The sequence below is a fragment of the Halichoeres trimaculatus genome, unplaced genomic scaffold (assembly GCF_033239565.1).
Source record: "Halichoeres trimaculatus isolate MK-OKI-2021-1 unplaced genomic scaffold, fHalTri1.1 fHalTri1_scaffold_20, whole genome shotgun sequence".
In the NCBI taxonomy this organism is placed as follows: domain Eukaryota; kingdom Metazoa; phylum Chordata; class Actinopteri; order Labriformes; family Labridae; genus Halichoeres; species Halichoeres trimaculatus.
In genome coordinates this window covers 7,921,950-7,935,540 of record NW_027437198.1, presented here as the reverse complement: position 1 = coordinate 7,935,540, position 13,591 = coordinate 7,921,950, and the positions used below count along the sequence as shown (strand labels likewise).

Below are 13,591 nucleotides of genomic sequence, written 5' to 3'. Positions count from 1 at the left end.
TCTTTCAAAGTATGGAAGTTTTATTCGACAAAAACAACAAAGAAATCAGGGTTATAAGAGTCAGTTAGGAATTCATTAATAATAAAAAAAAAACATAAGAGAAAAAGAAGAAGAAAAAAACACCGACTTAAAAAGTTATATGTAAAATGAATAAATAACTGTTTTCAATAGCACACCATTTGAGAAATTGCTAACAACAGAATATAAAGTATGAGGTATGTAAAACTTGTCAGTTATGTCCATCTTGCCAAACATTCTGAATTTTACCAACAAACTATTTCTTTATAACAATACCTTAAAAAAAATCTATCATAGTCGAGGTATTATATATTTTCTTCATTGAAATCTGTTTTTAATATGTCTAACATTCAGTTTAACTCTGCTTTGGGAACAGAGATCCTTCAGTTTAACTTCAAAGTGTTCCTGGATCAAGTCAAAATTACATTTTGATCTATTCTTTCTTGAAATTCTTGCACTTAATGGCAGCACCAGCAGCCAAATAACTTGTAGCACTTTTGTCGCACTAACTAGGTTTTTCCTTCTGTCTAAATTCTTGCTTGTGTGATACGTCGCTTTAGACAACAGCGTCTGCTAAATGAAACTGTAGAACTGTAATATGTGTCTTCTAACAGCAAGGGGACATTCAAGTCACTTTATGTCAGTGTGGCTGGATGTTTATAGCTTAATTCCTTTCCAGTCATGATCACAGTCAATGTGTAGCTTCTGGTTGGAGTCATACCTTCATGCTTACCAAAAGCAAAATAAAAACAAACTATACAAAATACTACTACTACAACTACTAAAACTAATACTAATACTAACAGTAATAATAACACCAAAAAATGTGGATCCAAGTTTTCAAACAGAAATCTACAATGATACAATGCACTAGTGAGGTAAAAAAAAAAAAAAAAAAGCTTAAAAATAAACAGTCAAAAAAACGTTCTGACATTCATTTTAAAATCAACACCCTAATACCCAAGAGAAGGGTACTTCAATCTCAAAAACTGTTCTTGTTATGATGAATAATAAAATAAATAGGAGAGCAAAAGACAGAAGAATATGGCAATCTGTGTGTAACATTAAGCAGATCCTTTCTTCATGATTAGTTAACTGACTCTGTAACTGTGGGCTTTTCATTTTTCTCTGAACAGTGTCTTAATGTGTGCATGCTATATGCCCAGGCTCTGTCCACACCTTGTCCCTCAATCCTGCTTGGCGTCCAGTTAGGGAAGGGGAAACGACCGGCCACCACTAAGGCATCATCAGGAAGCTCGGCCAACAACTTCTCCTGCAATAAAGAAAGCTAAGAGGAAAAAATGTAATTAATATCTGCAATGTTTATCAGAAATTGAAACATAATAATTCATACAAATGTCTGCAACATGTTCACGTGGTATCAGATTCTTTCTACAGTTCTAAGTTATGTGTCTGTCTAAATCATAAAAAAGAGTATGATCATAATCCTTTATAGTTTATTATATTACTCACAACACTTGGGGCCAGAAACACTGTAACATTCTTGCATTCAGTCAAATCAACCTGTGATGAAAAAAAGGTGGTAAACAAGTTGTTAACATTCATTTAATAACCAAATATACTAATATAATAATACTTAATCACCAGGTCCAGGAGTGATACTAGATTGTGTAGCAACTTTGAACCAGAGAATTACTAATGCTATTACACAAGTAAAGAATGTCAAACCTTCCAAAGATCTTCCCGCAGGTAAGAAACTTTCTCATGATGACCTGCTCTCCATGCATGAAAGCGAGCCACACGAACAAGCCAGGGATTGAGCTCATAGCCAACAGCAGGTGTGAAACCCTGCTGATAAGCCCTCAAGACCTAATGATTTAAAAAAATATATCATTCACAGCCTGTTGCCCACCAATGTGATACAAAAGAGTCAAAATATCATAATCATACTTACAATGCGGCCATCACCGGATCCCAAATCTGCAAGACCTCCCTTTCGACCTCTCAGCAGTGTCATAACATTTTCCACTTGAGCTTTGCTGGCAGGGATATAGGGGACCTTGAATAAAATTTTGAAAAGCATTTTTAAGTGTTTGTGTTTGTCAAATCTTTAAAAATCAAAAACAGGTACAAGAAGAATGACATCAGAGAAGTTGTGGAAACAATACCTGTAGCCTCAGGGGAACTTTTCGGAAGCCTGGCTGGAGGATTCCTGTCCACATGACATAAACTGCAAGTCCAGTGCCAGCTGCGATCTGAGCAACACCCCATCCTCCAAGGTCCTTTGTCTTAAGATCAGCAAACACCTCATCTGGTGTGCCATCATCCATATCTACATGAAATGAGTAGTTCAGGGTCCATGGTAAAGATCATAGAGGCAGTGTAGGACAAAGATAAATAAAATACTGATTACTAATACTTCTGAAATACCAGATAATGTAAGTTTCTGATGAGTGTTTTATGGCAGAAGGCTATAAACCCATTTGTCCTAAATATATATATATATATATATATATATATATATATATATATATATATATATATATATATATATATATATATATATATATATAAACAGATTTTCTTTCCGTGTTTTTCTTCACAAAAATTTCCTTCCACAACCAAGAAAGTCCCTTTAACAGCTGATCAGCTGACATATGGAGATCTGTTCCTATTCAAAACATTTAAAAATCGTATTGATTGGACACTGGAGAGTAGCGGTATTGTGTAATTTCATTAAAACAGATAAAATAAAACCAACTGACCTTAGATTCGTTCCTTTTAAATCTTGCACAGAGATGAGATGCGATGAAGGTTGGGGGTCACATGCATTCAGATTTAGTAGCTACACCTACATGTTTTCGACCGTAGAATAAGAACAGCCACTCGCTAAATTCATTTCGTGCAAACACAATGAATCCGCAGTCAAAACACGAAGGCACAGTTTTAAAATGTGGATTAAAAGAAACTTGATGACCTGCAGAATGCATGCAATGCAGACGGACACGTTACTGTCGGACCAGTCCGTCCAGAAAATACTCCGTACCAGCGAGGGGCTACTAAGAAGGGTTCCGTTTAGAGGGGTCGCTGACAACTTGGAAACTACGATGAGACGCATTTATTTCTCCCTTTCTTGTTCTCGCCATAAATACTCCAAAATAAGCGGAATTCCCACGAAAAACAGTCAATAAAACAGTTCCCCCCAAATTCCAATTTGAAGGAGGTTTGCCTACTCCTTTACCAAGCATGAGAGGAGCAACATATCAAGAACACCTTTTTATGGACTACAAACCACCAACAACCAAATGACTAACACTTGAGGAACAACTAGCATCTATCTGACCATGTCAAAGACTGCTGAAAATGTAAAAGCTTTGTAAAAGTATAATTCTTGTCTGACTGCTTGAAAATTTCCTGTTTTCTTTTCAGTGGGAAGTTAATATCGTCTTTGCTTCATGCTGTGCAAATGTAGTAAAAGCTGTTTGTAATGCTTGGACCGTAGTATGTTATATCGATGAAGCTTGGGTTGGTAAGTCAATTTGATTTAAAAAAAAAAAAAACAAACACAACAAAGGGTTAACCAGCAGTTCAGAGGTGTATACGTACTGGAGATAAATGGGCACTTTTCATGTTTTTATAAAAAGATTTTAAATACGAAAAATAATTTTAATAGAAATAGAACATGAATATATACAAACAACAAACACAAACTTATTCCAAAAAGATATATCAAAGAAAAGTTCAAATCTACATAAACTCTGAAACTGTCTTTGTTAGTCACTGTCTGCATCGTCACTGATGATCCCCTTCAGGTTGGCCCAGTCTGTTGCTCGTCTGCCCCCTCTGGGTTTTTTGTTCTCCTCATCGCTATCAGAGCTGGAGTTGAGAGTGCTGATATGTGGAGAAGCCGCAGGGCTTTGTGGTTCCTGCCATGGTCTTCTGCGTTTGGAACGACCTGTCAGAGGTAACGAGCAGTTAGTAATTTTGCAAAAGATGCTTTCATAGTTCTTATTTTACGTACCCGGGTATATAAAAGTAGAAAATGCGTCATGATAAAAGACAGATTTACCTTGTGCAGTAATGATGTTGCTGGTATCAAGCTCAGCCAGTTCCTGAGCTTGCTCTCTCTGCATTCGAGCTTTTTTGCATTTCTGAATCGATGGCTGACCTGGGGAAAAGAAAAACAACTTCAATAGATGTAGTCATCACAAAAAGAAGACATAAAAAGACAATTTAGTTTGCTTAAAAATAAAGAAAAGGATGTTTAAGTACAGTTTCAACAACTTTTAAACATTCTGTACAGTCTAAAAAAGTTGTTTTGTAACTTTTCTATTTTTACAAGTATACACAGCTATGTATAACAACAAAGTTTTGCCATCTGATCACACAGATTCGTTTTTCTCCGTTCAGCTATTGGAATAAGCTGATTTCACACGCTTCACAAAGAAATGTAAAACAAAACATGGGACTCAAGAAACTTTGCATTTCACAACACATATACAAAAAAAAATTGTTTCCTACTGACCATGGACTCCAAGTTCTTCAAGCTCCTTCTTCAGAACAGTCACCTGAGACTGAACAGAGCGACAGCCTTCAAGGAGCTTCTTGTAATTCCTCCTAACGCCACACATGGCGATGTAGCGTTTGAGACGAGTGACTGCTTTGTTTTCATCCTTGAGAAAAAAATAAAGTTCCAACGGTTTATTTTATGTTTTTTCTTTAACCACTTCACTTTCATCACATTATTTTTTTCATCAAACTTGGCAAAGAGTAACAACTCTTTGCATAAAAAAATGCATTTTTTTTCTTGCAAATCTCTCCACAAAGAAACCAGAGTAATTTGTTACATGCTGCACATCAGATTTGGAGTCTGTCTATCTTTACTTTGTGGACAGATGAACTCTGTCAGCATTTTCATATGGCATGCTCAGTCGGTGGGTTTGGGAATCTGTTGTGAATTGTGGAATCTGGAGCTTGTTAATCTGGAGGTTGTTAATTTGATTCTTTTCAGCACTTTCACCAATGGGCTCACCTTCTGACTTCTGTCTTTTTCTTCTTTTTTCACTTTCTTCTTATTCTCTTTATTATCTTTCATCTTTTCTCCTCTATCATCTGGTTCACCATTCAAAGAGGGGAGTGATGAAGAATCCGAGTCCGAGTCGTTTTTTTCCTTCTTGCCTGGGGCTTTAGCTTCTGAAAAATGCAAGAAATGAATACTTTAATACAATTATCAAACAATAAACATGTATGTTTGAGACATCTAAACTTAAACGCACCTTTCTCACTCTCATCTGACGACTTATTCTCGTCTCTCTTTTCTGACCTGCTGTCGGAGTCGGAATCATCTTCTTTTTTAATGATTTTCTTTTTCTTATCGTTTTTCTTGTCAGTCACATCATCTGGTTCATCCTCTGAAGACGAACCTGATGAAGAATCTGAGCCTGGGTCATTTTTTTTCCCCTTTGCAGAGACTTGACCTTCTGAAAAATGCAACAGAAAGGTATTGTTTCAAATATCATCGAAAGAACAAACATTAATGTTTAAGATATCCGAGTCTACAAACTCACCTTCCTCACTCTCATCTGATGAGTCATTCCTGATTTTGTCGCTCTTTTCTGACTTGCTGTCCAGGTCAGATTCATCTTCCTCTGTGATCTGTGGTGTTTTATTTCCTTTATTTGTGTTACTGCTTCCAGTTTTACCATTCTCCATAGTCTTTTTTTTCTTTTTATTAACCTCTTCTTTCTGGCTGTCACTGTCTTCGCTCTCACTAACTTTGCTTTCTGAAGCATCACTGTCGGAGTCAGAGTCTTCATCGTCGATCTGGCGTTTACTTTTTTTGTTGATCTTTCGCTGAGGTTTTTTTGGGTCTTCCTCTTCAACCTCAGATACAGATGCAACATCGTCTTCTGCTTCACTCATCTTTCTCTCAGCCTTGGGGTCCTCTTTGTGATCTGATTCTGTCATCAACAGCAGCGGAAAAGAAAAACTTTTATCAACATTTTAAAAGAGATAAAAACAACTAGAAAAAACTCAAACATGACAGACTTCATCGGAAAAAAAAGAGATATAGAAAGGACAAGAAAGGAGCTGATTGGCTGAGATCATGCTGTGTTGCAACTAACTGGACTTTGGCACAGCTTGCATTCACTTTCTGAGTTTACTTGTTGAACTACAATTTTTCCAGAGCTGTTAATAAATGCAGGAAATACAATGCAGCCTGAAGATAAAGAAGCGTATATTACCCAGAGCTCTAGTTTGACTGTCAATGGGAGTCAAGACCATTCACGTCAAATAACTATTAAAGAGAGCATCAGAAAAGCGTCTAAAAACAGAAAAACAATACTTTACCAGAAGATGAGCTTAGGTGACGACGAGGTTTCTTCATCCTTGATTCAGATTCATCTTTTTTCCCGTTAATCTCCCCATCATTTTCCTTTTCTCGTTTCCTCTTATTTTGGGGCTTCTTGGTTTTCACCTCTTTTTCATCACTGTCACTGTCCTAATGTGGAAATAACCAGTGATAAATACTCAGTAATGGATAATCTGTCAACAAAACCAGCAAAGAAATATAAATAAGAATATGTCAAGGACGAATTCAGACACCTGCATCTTCATCAGCTCCTCTTCAACCACTTGTTTCATGAAGCATTTGACCTCTGAAGGCAGTGAGTCACATCTCATGTGTGCCAGGTATCGCTTCTTTAGAATCCCAAGAGTCACTGTGCTGGAAGAAGACGTGAAAACACCACATGAAAGATTGTTGAGGAGGAAGTCTTTTATAGGAACCAGAATCCGAAATCCGGAACTCGACTGGGACATAACGTGTCTTGTACTGATCCATAAACAGAGCGTTATGTGAACAACTTAGCTGCTACTCGAAGTGCCAGTTGAGCCACCCATATTAAAATGTGTGAAACGCCCCTGGTAGTATGCCTGTAATGCTAGTCTTTTATAAATATGTGTTGTCGGGTATTTCTTCCACGAAGACATTAGATTAAAGTCAGCAACCGGTTCTGTCACTTCCTCACTCAAACTTTTCGTAACACACAGACTAAAACACACACTTAAAAAAAAGGAACCGACGCTACTTTACCTTAAATCTGTTTCTTCACAGAGCTGGTCACAGACAAAGCTGCGAACTAATGTTTTTTCCTTTTCTGACAGCACCATTTCTATCATGCGTGTTTTGGCGGGGTGTCACTCGCAGCGGATGTCGGCGGAAGTGACGTCAAACCCGCGATATAATATTTTATCATATTTTATTTTTAATTTGCCTACTTTTGTATTTGAAACAGTATTTAGTATTCCAAATATTTAAAAAAAAAACATTTTACCTTTATTTGGAATACTTTCTGCATTTATTAAATTGTTCCCTTTTACTCTAAGTTGTCTGTTTTTTTTATTGAATGAGCTTCTGTCATTTATTTTTACTTTTATTCTTCAACCCAAAGCTATTTAAATGTTTACTTTTGGTGACAAAGCCTTTTCAAAAAGCAATTCAAATGGCTGCTACCCTTATATTTTTATCTCTCATGACATGACAGAGCATGTCCAACTCTCATACTGATTTATGTGATGCCTCCTAAAACATTTTTCTATTATAGAAACGGTTTAATGGATGAAAACATAGGGACAGTATATCAATAAAGCAATTCATTTTTTTTCTTTTTTGTGGTATTCTTTTATTATTATTGCTAAAAAGAAGACAAAGAGACACGTTGGGATTGCACAAGTGATTTATTTAGAATATTCCCATGGCCTTTACAGGACGGCTGTTAAATTAGTGCATACAAATGGTTTTCAAGGTGATTTAACAAATGGTTTAAGAGATGTCCTGACCTCATCCAGAATGATAAGGTTTCAGGACACAGTGGTACAAAATGAGAAAGAACACACCTATCCTCTCCCTGAGGGAAAAACAAACGCAGCCCAGTACCAGTTACCTCTGTATCAGTGTATGGCTAATAATGATGAACAAATGTAAAGGTTTTGGTGTAAGACAAAAAGCAAAGTCAGGAGCAATGGCTCAGGATAAAATGTTATATTTAAGAAATGCTCACGGTTTCTCTTGAAACTCTGAACCAAAATGCAAGTTCACTTTAAACTCATTTACAGGTATAAATTCAAAATGTGATGTGTGCTTTAGAGTGCATCATATCATTTAAAACTTTAAACTCATTTAAGGACCTGTTAACACAAAAATTACAAACAATACATTAAATACCAAACAATAAATTAGGTTCATAAATTAATCAATAAAAAATATCATGGAGCAACAGCAATAATAACTTAAACAAAGAAAACTGAGCTGCTCAACAATCTCACTCACAACCTCTCTAAACATGGCTTCTCAGTTCTGTTCCAGTGTAGACTGATCTAAACTAAACCTGGCCGTCCTCTGTGCAACATGAAAAGGCAACAGATGTCTCCCAACCTGAATTAAAGGGTGGACACAGTGTTTTCCTACAGGTCAAACACAGAGGAGGTCCCCAATGCATATCATGAACACCCACATTAAAAGTGAGCCGCCTGCTCAAGGAATAAAACAACCTCTGGATGGAAGTTTGGCTTTCTGAGGCCAGGTCAGTAACTTGCTGGATGTTCCTTAACATTTGCAAAATATCACCAATGCCAATTAAATTTCCCAGGTAACTCAACATGTTTCCTATTTAAGTCATCTACACTACATGCTTTCCTGTAAACAAGTGTTTTTTTCTCACACCAGATACACACTGATCATCAACTTTCATTTCTGCAGTGACGTCTCAAGACAGTTCAACTAATCAACTACCAAGCTACTGCTACAATCAAGGACATCTCTTTCATTCTGCGAGCATCCAAAAATAACAAAAATCACAAACATACGTGAAGTCACTCCTTCATGTGCCATGTTTCACATTATTAGTCCTTATAAACAGTCTGCTGACCGTGCCCTCTTTCATCGTGCATTATGTGCCTTCTAACATGAATTCGTCTCACTCGCCTGTCGCCTCCCACAGCGCCCTCTTCCTCTGATTGGCCGGCTCCCAGTGATGACCCAGAACCTCTTGAATCTAATAGGTGCAAGCCCCCAGGACCACATCCTCTGCTTTTCTCATAAATGAGGATGTTGAGGGTTTCCTCAAAGATTCGAGCCTCCGGGAACTCAACCTGCAAATAAAAAGTGTGTTGGTCAAAAACACAACACAGAACATTCACTTTTTAATTACATTGGGTGAACACACAAGCATATAATGCCACAGATTCATGAGCAGCACACCTGCCTTTTAACTCTGGACCAGAAAGCCAATAACTATATATCTTTAAAACATTATCTGAGGCCATTAAGGCTTAAAGTGCACACTGGGTCATGCTTACTTTTGTCTGTTTCTTCTCTGTGGCATAAACAATGGAGGTGCAGCAAACTTCAGCGATCTTGCGGCCTTCCCCATAGAAAGACCAACAACAGATCTCGTCGCCAAGCACATCTTTCACAAAGAGGACCCGGCCGTTAAACCGCAGCACAAGTTTGTCAAAGAGTTCAATGTTCTTCAGCAGGTTATCATCGGAGTTGCTGATCACAGGGAGAGAAAATTCAAGGGTTCAAAGGTTTGTGGTGGGGGGAGCAATAGACACTAATCATTTGTTGTGTCTGTGTGTTAAATAGTCTTTCGTATCTTCTCTCTGTTTCTTACCTGGTGTAGGAGTATTTGTTGTTTCCTCTGTTGTTCTGCAGTTTCACTACAGGCTACAAAGACAAGATCAGGGAAAAGTCTTTGTCATTCTGTCACATACATGGAAACTCTTGTTACAGTTAAGTTCCAAAAAATAAATAGTTCATTAATGGTTAACAATCTGAGAGAAACATTTAAGAAAAAATATGAAAAACTAGGCAGAAAGGAGTGTCATAGAAAAAGAATGTGACAGCTTTAAAGATGCAGTGTGTAGTTCTTAGTGGGGCTGGGCAATTAATGGAAAATAATCGAAACCGACATTTAAAGCTTCTAACCAACATGAAACTGCCGTGTTGATTTTTTTTTTATTCTTACCCCTCTTGTTATTCTCTCTACTTATACAAAAATTTGTTTTTTTCCCCCATCCTAGCTGATGTATGTTTTCAATTCCACTGTTTCAGTAAATAACCCTTTATCGTTCATCTGTGCATGTTCATTTCCGTTTCTTCAAAATATACAAATATTTACTTAAAACAGAGAATAAACTGAGTTGAGAGTGGAATAATCGTGCGTTAACCAACTCGAAGTAGAAGGTTCAATTAATTGTGATATTGATTTTCTGCCATATTCGCCAGCTCTAGTACCTAGTCACAACAAACCTGGTAGAAAAAGAAAAAAGCAATCAGTATTAGTGTATAATCACCATAGGAGCGTGTTGTCCTCAAATAGCTTCTCCAATAGGAGGGGTGTACAAAGGAGCTTTTTTAAGTCTACAATCTGACAGCTAACGTGACTGCATACTCCCATTTCTACACACTATACCTTTAAACCGGCAAACACTGCTGCCACCAAACTGATTGATTGAGAGAAGAGGTTATTTACCTTTCGACAAGTAGAGATCATCTTCTGTTCTTCTTTGGCTGACGTGATCATGGGGATGCGACAAACACTTTCAAAGACGTCTTTCTGTTTCTGAAGATTGAAAAAAGAAAGTTAGTTAGATAATGTTATTTTACTTATTATTCTTTTTTACTTAAGAATGGCAAAGATGACACAAATAAGTGGTGCTTATTGTATCAGAGCAACCACTGAACTCAACAGATGCACTTTTTTGGTCTCATGATTTGAAGAACATTTTTTTAGGTAAGTATGTGAACAGATGCTCTTTGACATACAGATGTGTAGCTGCAGTTTACCTGAATAGCACTGAGGCAGTGCTGGACAAGTCCCTGCACCCGGTAGTACTGCGCTTCCTTTAGAACCTCATCAAGTTCTTTGTGGTCTTCTGGAAGTGGCACTGATCCATCTCTCAGGAAGTTCAAAACTAGTCCAAAATGCCGGCCAGACCTGTCCAAAACCACCCAACCTGAAACAGACGGAGACTTTATTACATTTCTTACAGAGATAAGTTATCCTGAGCAGAAGTTTTGAAAAGGCAGTAGGGTCATTAAAGATTATCTCAGGAATTGCACACCGCTTCATATCTGACAGCAATCAGGTCATAAACTTAAAGAATGTGGATCAATAAAAACAGTTTCCTGTTTCCCTTCCTGGGTTTAGGATACAATGTGTAACATTTAGATCAAGTATGGAAACACACATAAAAATTCAGAGCTTACAGTTGTTAACAATAAAAACAACACCTGGATAAAATGAAGAGATTCAGGCACTCACCCTCAGAGTCTATGTTAACCTCTGTGCTTCCATTGCAGATGCTCTGCAGCAGACTGTCCTCCTTGCTTAATGTCTGGACAGTTGTATAATGCAGCGAGCCGCCTACGTTTAATTTGACATACTTGCTCCCCAGTAAACCTCGATTTCTCAGCTCATCGCTGTCAGGAAAGGCGGGCTGGGGATCAGCAGGGCCAGCAGCATGACTGCCTACTGAAGCCTCCGCAGACATGGGGCTGAAGAGTCTCCTCCTGACTGTAATGATAGAAACCACAGCTCGATCAAAACACAGCTCTAGACGAGCATAAGGGAGTGTTCATAAATATTAATAAGGCCATTAAATGTGAGTAGTCACGATTTCATTGTCTCATGATTGATAACCTTGTGGTTGTTCTTACAATATATTGGATGGCCTTTTCCACTAAAGCATTTTATGTACTTATTTCGATGAGGACATGATTCCTAGATTCATGGAAGCCGCACTAACATTTACACTTTTGAATGGATGTCAAAGCAAGATGGATGTAATGTATGAGGGTAACAAACGGTGTGTTGTAATTTGGGTGTGGTTCGTGTTTGCTTGATGATTGTACTACTGTAGTTGTTGTTTGATACTGCTGGGATCTATTTACATCCTGAAGTATTTAGTTTGCTTCTAATGTGTCTGAATAATCCCACTTGAAAATCGGACGGTCCGAAAATCAAGTTATGATTTCTTGGTTTATGTCAAATTATTTTCATAAATATGAAGGGTATGTAAGTTGCCCTCCATAATAGTGCTGTTGTAGATTTCCATCCATCTTTTTAAATGTACTGTTGTCGTTTTTAATCTTTTATCTTTATATATCTTTAATATACGGTCACTTAACTCCTGATCAACAGAAGCAAACAACACCATGTTAGTTAAAAACACATTGTACTCACCTCACGGAACATCCACTGAGACTTGAAATATCAACTTAAAGAAGCCAAAAAAGCAAACTATAGATGTCTACGCATTAATCCTTAGAGAATCGATGAAGACGAGGCAGCTTGTATGAGCAGCTCAAAAAGCTGTGATCGATTTAAAACGCAGTCAACGTTTGACAACACATTCAACCCGCTGTCATAAAGCCAAATCACAGAGGCTAACAGCTAGTTTATTCCTCTATACGTCGCGCTACGAATACTTCCTAGTATTAAATCTTACACATTTTTTGAATTTAAATTAAAAATCTAACCATCAGAAAACCAAATACTGTTTTCAAACTGATCAGATCCATTTTTGGACACAAAGAATATTTACTACAGCTAACAACAGGAGCTAAATAGGTCACACGGAAACGAAACCAGCGCATCTTCTTCCGCTGTTTTCTTCTTCTACACAAACAAAGCTCGATTTTTGACACGGCTTACTGCCACCTACTGGATGTCTCATTGAACTTAAAGTGTCTTCCATAGACTGTTTAATATATTTATTTCCTTAATTTCGTTCTTTTTTATGTTGTGTCCATCTCGTGACAACGACAAGGGATGTACAGTGTTCAGCAGCTGTTTTATGTTGAATATATTTAAACTCTTCATATTCAGTTGTGGATCACAATTTGATACTTGTAAAAGTATGGTAACATGTAAACCCCAAATATAATGTGTTCAATTAAGAAAACTGAGTTTTTTGGGGGGTTTTAAAAACAGTTTTCCCCGCATATACACTTAATTCCAAAGCCTTCCTTCAGTGGACTGCAAAATTATGACGAAGTGTTAAAGGCACACTGTACTTGAAATAGATATCAAAGCAAGTTTTTATACTGTGATTTTTTTTTATAATAGAGTGCCTTTCAAATTGTACATTAAAGCTGAAAACAAATAAAACAAAAAACTAAAGCAATAAACTATGGTCCAAACTCTGAAAGCCTCCATGCCCATGTGTAGATTATCGTTTTTATATAGATGAAGAAGTAAAAAGAAAATGTTTATCCATCCTCTAGTTTCTAAAGCCACACTTTAGGCTTGGGTTCTCAGTACAGCCATTTAGACAGCTGCCGGTACATTTCAATAGACATACAACAAACACTTTACAAAATTAAAATGATGGGGATTATACTTAAAAATAATTACAAGATGGCAGAAGAGGACACATATAATCATATTTATTTATTTATTGGTTAACTTTAGTGAGACAGAAGCAAAAACATTACTGAAACAAAAATGAAAAGACAAGGTGGTAAAAGCAAAGGTATGGTTTTATAGGATCTAAGAAAGGTTGGTAAAATAGGACGTTTAATATTAAATAAATAAATAAATAA

The 13,591-nt window shown here is 37.0% G+C and overlaps 3 protein-coding genes across 3 annotated transcripts; all 3 read right to left on the bottom strand.

Moving 5' to 3' along the window:
* Window positions 1-178: 178 nt before the first annotated feature.
* antkmt (adenine nucleotide translocase lysine methyltransferase) lies at window positions 179-3,667 on the bottom strand. The gene is made up of 6 exons (XM_074697575.1): window positions 2,745-3,667; window positions 2,148-2,311; window positions 1,934-2,038; window positions 1,708-1,848; window positions 1,492-1,542; window positions 179-1,306 (listed from the first exon to the last, which is right to left on the bottom strand). Exons 2-6 carry the CDS (start codon window positions 2,307-2,309, stop codon window positions 1,106-1,108), a joined length of 660 nt encoding a protein of 219 aa, XP_074553676.1. The 5' UTR covers window positions 2,310-2,311; window positions 2,745-3,667; the 3' UTR covers window positions 179-1,105.
* Window positions 3,668-3,734: 67 nt separating this feature from the next.
* hirip3 (HIRA interacting protein 3) lies at window positions 3,735-7,192 on the bottom strand. Its single transcript, XM_074697574.1, has 9 exons — window positions 7,076-7,192; window positions 6,586-6,706; window positions 6,331-6,481; window positions 5,547-5,939; window positions 5,256-5,459; window positions 5,012-5,172; window positions 4,505-4,652; window positions 4,049-4,147; window positions 3,735-3,934 (listed from the first exon to the last, which is right to left on the bottom strand). Exons 1-9 carry the CDS (start codon window positions 7,159-7,161, stop codon window positions 3,753-3,755), a joined length of 1,545 nt encoding a protein of 514 aa, XP_074553675.1. The 5' UTR covers window positions 7,162-7,192; the 3' UTR covers window positions 3,735-3,752.
* A 514-nt stretch (window positions 7,193-7,706) lies between these two features.
* Window positions 7,707-12,679, bottom strand: kctd13 (potassium channel tetramerization domain containing 13). Its single transcript, XM_074697572.1, has 7 exons — window positions 12,231-12,679; window positions 11,310-11,561; window positions 10,832-11,001; window positions 10,518-10,607; window positions 9,657-9,709; window positions 9,340-9,535; window positions 7,707-9,132 (listed from the first exon to the last, which is right to left on the bottom strand). Exons 2-7 carry the CDS (start codon window positions 11,536-11,538, stop codon window positions 8,884-8,886), a joined length of 987 nt encoding a protein of 328 aa, XP_074553673.1. The 5' UTR covers window positions 11,539-11,561; window positions 12,231-12,679; the 3' UTR covers window positions 7,707-8,883.
* Between the last annotated feature and the right edge of the window lie 912 nt (window positions 12,680-13,591).